Source organism: Acanthaster planci, linkage group LG06 (genome assembly GCF_054643075.1).
Source record: "Acanthaster planci isolate LZ-2023a linkage group LG06, COTS_SCS, whole genome shotgun sequence".
Taxonomy (NCBI): Eukaryota; Metazoa; Echinodermata; class Asteroidea; order Valvatida; family Acanthasteridae; genus Acanthaster; species Acanthaster planci.
In genome coordinates, this window is record NC_141782.1 from 10,370,957 (window position 1) to 10,376,596 (window position 5,640).

The window sequence follows — 5,640 nt, forward strand, 5'->3', positions numbered from 1 at the left end:
ACGCGGCTCAAAACACAAATGGCATGCAGTTACCTCTCCCCGACCGGCGTTGCACCGGCACCTATGAGGGAAAGATGGTCCGTGAAGTCAGCCGTTTCCGCCCTGATGTGGCAGCAACAGGCTACGTGTAATTCATTCTCTGGGAAGATGGTTTTAAGAATGTTTATAGGCCCGGTGAGCTGGGGTAATAATGTGTTACAGCCTTGAGCATCACTGAGTACTGATTGATGCATTGTTGGTACACGTTATTCTCTTGCATAATTACTATTAATTCCAATCCATTAAAAACAAACAAATAAACAAACAAACAAACAAACACAAGAGTCCATGAGTGATTTCTACAGAGGACATCGTACCATTCACCATGCATTTCATGTGACAGTCGCGGCCGACACTGAACACGACAGTAGCGCGTACCGAGAAGTCAGGGGCAACCGGGTTTACCGACGAGGCAGCGCACGGTAGGAGGTTGCTACTATGCAAGGTTAGGGCGGAGCTCATTACGTAAAATCGGTCGGCAGATTCCAAACTCCGTATCTCATCACCCCGGTACGAGGTAGTAGGGCAAACAGTCTCCTTTGTAAGCCGTGGCAGCTCGGCCACATTGTGGGGGCCTATACATGTAGCTGGAGGGAGTTCAGTCCAACCTAATTTGGCAGTATCAACTAGCATCGACAAAAATTTCAATACAGTCTGCTTTTTGTATCGTTGTATAAAAATTCATCACATCGCAGGTGAGACGATTGAAGCGAGTGACAAAGTAAAAAGGATGTATCATCAACGTGCAACTGTAACACTGACATTTCCGTGCATGTTACTTTGTGTTTTTCTTTTCCTGGATTTATACCTTACTTGGTCTTTATTAAGCGCACTTTGAGCTTCGTTGACCGCAAAGCAAACTGTTCAAAACTTGGCTGAAAATTTTGTTTGATTCTCTGGTCCAAAGATTGCTGAACTAATCCACCGTGTGTTTGTGCGGGTGCTTGTTTTTTTTCGGGACTGTACAGACAAAGTAAATTTATCTGATGGAACCCGCAGTTCCACCTCCAAAGCGATCACAACTCTATAAGAGAGGTCCCCCTTTCTATTTATATGTATGTAGTTATTCTTTCTATTTTTTCCAAGCCTTGAAATAAGATCAGACAGAAGCATAACCAGACATATTGCCTTGGGCACCTCTGTTTAATTTTAATCATAAAAACTTATAGCAGATGTAATCTTACAACATGATCAATTGCACACTTGATGGTCATTCGTGTAAACTTATTTTCAGACTTAAGATCCCTTCCGGCACTTCCCTAGTGATTGTCATAATGATATGACAACATCACGGTCTCCATCACAAAGTTTTTGCAGGAAAAGACATTGCGTACAAAATTATACAGGTAAACAAAAGTGTGCTTGGTGACACCTGAATAGAAACGCAATGGAAGATGTTCACGTCATGTACTTACGTCATCCGATATAGACAAGGTCCAAGGAAGCAGACGACCTTGTTGATGAACGTCATTTTCACTCAGAATTAGACATGTTTCTTACCAGTGCTACTCTGTCTTTTCACGTATTCTGAAAGATAATATCCCTTTTGATTTGCTGCATAAACCAGCAAACATTGGAATGTATAATTCACTTATATGAGAGACGACAAAAATTGTCTGTTCATTTCCCGCCATTTTGAACCGGCGCTGAACCAACTCCAACTTTTGGTTCTCGTTTGGTCGGTTCTCGTTTGGTTTCACCAATGGCCAAAGCAGGAACATGTTTATGGTCAGGATCTCAGGAGCACGCCCCAGAAGGGGATAATAAGGTACAAAAATTGCTAAAGAGGGTACAACCCCGTCTACCAAAGAAATTTCTAAAAGCACAGCACAATAATATTAAATCACGTTGGTACATTTTCAATCTGTGTTCGTTGCAAACTTCACAATTAGTTCAAATTTTTGAAATATTGCATTAGGCTTTGAAAATCTTAACTTTTTATGAAAGTAAAGTGATTGTAAAGGTTATCCTAGAAAATAACCTCTACTCTTTAGTAGAGATTATCTTAGAAATCAGGATGAGAAGTGACACGAAATTATTTCGAGTACAGATTCTGCGACAAAACTACAACTTTATTTGAGACTAGAATGCCCGATGTTTTCATAGGCAAGTACTTCTGTGTTTAAGTTCGTTAGTTTAATGTTAAGAGTATCTACTGCTTCAACGGTCTCTAGTTTCAAATCTAATCATTTCAATATTGCACCTCTGGGCCTTGCAAGCATTTAAAGGTGAAGTTCAAGAAAGAAGGCTGTCAATGTGAAATTCTGGCGCCCTCTGTTGACTTTGCCTGCACTTTGCAACCGAGGGTTGAAGTGTATGGTAGGGGAATTGTTCTGTAGTAAGGTGTCTCATCGGCCAGACAACTTCGACAGAGGTCGGATCGTGCGATGCGCTGGCTTCATCGCTGACAGAGCCCTGGTCGCTTCTTGCTCGCTTCTTGATGTGTGCCTGGTATGGGTGGTGGTGATGGTGGAAGATTTCGGCCATCTTGACGGGCAGGGTGGAGTGAGGGAACGGCACATCGCCAAGTAACGGGAAGGGACAGTACTTTGGAATCTGTGGCACCCAGGCAATGGGCACTCCTCGGGGGGTAGAGTAGACCATGTAGGTGCCTCTTGGATTCGTTGGCACCTTGCTTACGGGGTACTTGGGCGAAGCCATTTGCTCAGGTGATGACTGGGTCGGTGGTGTGCAAAGTTTGGATGAAACCGAACTCTGATTGCCGTGATCATTGCTTCTCTGATCGATGGGGTTTCGGTCGCTTTCCGTAAAGCCCAGTATACTATCGATACTGAACGGACCAGTAAATTTGGACCGCGGCTTATTGACAGCAGCGCCCGACTGTACTCGGCTGTTCTGCTGCTTCTGCTCGGTGGTCTCCCGTTCAGTGCTCCGAGCAATACGCTTGCGGCGCCGTCGGAAGACGCCGTCCGCGAAGGTGTACTCACTGTCCTCGTTGATAGTCCAGTAGTTGTCTTTGCCCCAGGGGCGGGCCGGGTCCCGCAAAATCTTGACGAAGCACTCATTCAGGGACAGGTTGTGGCGAACCGAGTTTCTCCAGCCGGTGTAGGGCCCCCTGAAGAAAGCGAACTTCTTCATCAGGTACTCGTTGATCTCGGCCAAAGTGAGTCTGCCCGCGGGCGAGTCGCGGATGGCCATGGCAATCAGGGCGATGTAGGAGTAGGGTGGCTTCGGGTGGCGGTGGTACGTTGGTTTCCCTTTGCCTGCCTTCGATTCGCAGTCCTTGGCTGTTGGCCCGTTCTCCTGCAGCCGGCAAGCTTCATCCAGCGCAGAAGGATCGTAGTTCAAGGCGGCGGGAGACAAGGGCGAGTCCGAGGCCGAACTGGTCCAAGTCTCAGCCGGGCTGCTGGGTGAGGAGAGATGGTGAATGTCTTCGACATTCATCTTGAGGAAATGTTGATTCCAGCGAGATGACGGAAAACTGTCACGCTAGTGCATCACAAAGACGCAAGTACATCATGCCCAGTTGCTCTCAACTTGAGGACCTCTTAACGGGTGACTGAGACGGTCAGCGACAGTCAAGCTACCCAACCTTCGTAAGCGTCCTATTAAACAAAAATCCTCACCACTTGTCTCAAAAAGCCAACGGTTCGACCGCAGTTACCACTTTGCGGGTGGCAATAACGATGTCGACGGAACTATTCCGAGGGTGGGACGCTTCGTGCTAGTTCCCGATTGCTGAGACAACGCAAAGTCAACCGCCCTCGGTCGGTCTGTCAAATTTATAAGCCTGGTGCCGGCCGACGCAAAGTTGACACAAGTAAAAGGGCCGTACCGTCACCATAATAGGGCGACTCAAGGGGGCGACCGGGTGTTTTATTCTAGTCGGCTGCAATAGGCCCTTTCGGGCTTCGTGCTATTGACTCGTGGGACATCAATCACTCCGAGGTGGCGTGACGGGGGCCAGCGGGAGCGAGGAACGGCACTGTGTTTGCTCGTCACTGGTCCCGGCCATCATGTTTTCAATAGGCCTACACACACTTGGCGAGAAAACAGTGACTGGATGAGGATAAATGAGTTATGACAGTGTATGAGGAAGAGTTAACGGGAGAACGTAGGCACGAAAGATGAAAACAGCTCTATGCAGTGACCAACTTCTAAAGTAACGAACAATGCTGTTGTCAAAAGTCCTGTGGTAGGAGAAATTGGACGCCCTCTGTTTTCACTATCACAAATGTTTCAGAATGTTTCCCCAAAATGAAACTACAATGAAAAAAAAAAAATGATTGTGCACATAATTTGGCTTATCTTTAACTTTTTGCAAATCAGGTAGAACCGATTCAGAAAACGGTAATTTCCCTAGCCCTGGCCAACACAGCAGATAGACTCATAAAAGGGCGACCTGGTTGGCTTGAGGCCCAAAACGCAATCAGACCGTGAACTAACATGTTCATTTAATAGGACCCGGTACTCCAGTCACGTGATCATAACCCTGAATTGAAGTAGCGAGCATATGGTCGCTGCCGCCAAGATAACTCCAAATAGTATTTCATATTTTAGTGCAAATGTCGACACACTGCAACCACTCTTAATTAAGCAAAATTCAGAAATGGCGTCGCTTGATTGCGAGACGAGGGCAAGGTTTAACGTAGTGGTTGGATGGAGGGTGTACAAATGCTGAATGCTGTGCTCCGTTTTATTTGATACGACACGGGAACGCCTATCATTGGATATACGTGTTGCGGGTAGTCAGATCCCATAAATTGGGGGCAAAAAATAATATATTTGTCCCGGCACATTATTCCGATTCCCTGTTTCCAATTAAAAGCGATCCCCTAGGTGTCGACCGCACAAAACCATTTTGACGGTAACACAAGCAGGGGAAATGTTCGCGAATAATCTAAATGACCCCCCCCCAATATCATCCTCTATCCGTACACCCCGAGCTGAAGTGCACCGATGCCAGTGGCTTTTGTAAATTTAGTCCTTTTTTTACTCACTCGATTTTTACTACAATACCCAATTTTAGAAAGTTTGCAAACCGCACGTTTTTCTAGCTTTGTGGAAATGTTTTTGGTTTCACTCTTAAGTTTTATTTACATACTTCATTTAATTAATCTTATTTTAATATCTCTTGCGATCGTGGGTTTTACGTGTTTATGTAACCTTTTCCACTATTCGCGACTAATGCCGAACGGAATGTTAAGTGTTTTGTAATACTTATTCGCTTAATGTATTACCTTTCACCTTTCATTGCTACAACTAGTTGTGTTCTGTGCTCTGCAGTGTTTATTCCAATTATTTTAAACTTGACCCGTTTATTTCATTACATTTTACAATATTAGATTAGCATTCATTAATCGATTTATGTTTCAAATCGAATTAGGGCCCTTATGGGAAGCAGTTTTGTAACTGATAAGGCCACCCTGTACAAATAAAATAGTTATTATGTCAAAGCAAATAAAAATAAATAAGACGTCAAGGACGCCCTCTCACTCAATATAAAACGTTAGGATATTCTTATCATACTATTATCACAACTTTCCAGCTATAAACCCAAACGTCACAACTGTTGAATATGCAAAGTAACAGCTGTATTCACTCGAGCACTCTTACAAATTACAAGACCGAGGCCATTCA

General features: G+C 44.8%; 1 protein-coding gene across 1 annotated transcript; it reads right to left on the reverse strand.

Moving 5' to 3' along the window:
* Positions 1-1,163: 1,163 nt before the first annotated feature.
* On the reverse strand, positions 1,164-3,806 carry foxq1 (forkhead box Q1). The gene has a single exon (XM_022228383.2). It carries the CDS (start codon positions 3,442-3,444, stop codon positions 2,275-2,277), a length of 1,170 nt encoding a protein of 389 aa, XP_022084075.1. The 5' UTR covers positions 3,445-3,806; the 3' UTR covers positions 1,164-2,274.
* Positions 3,807-5,640: the final 1,834 nt, after the last annotated feature.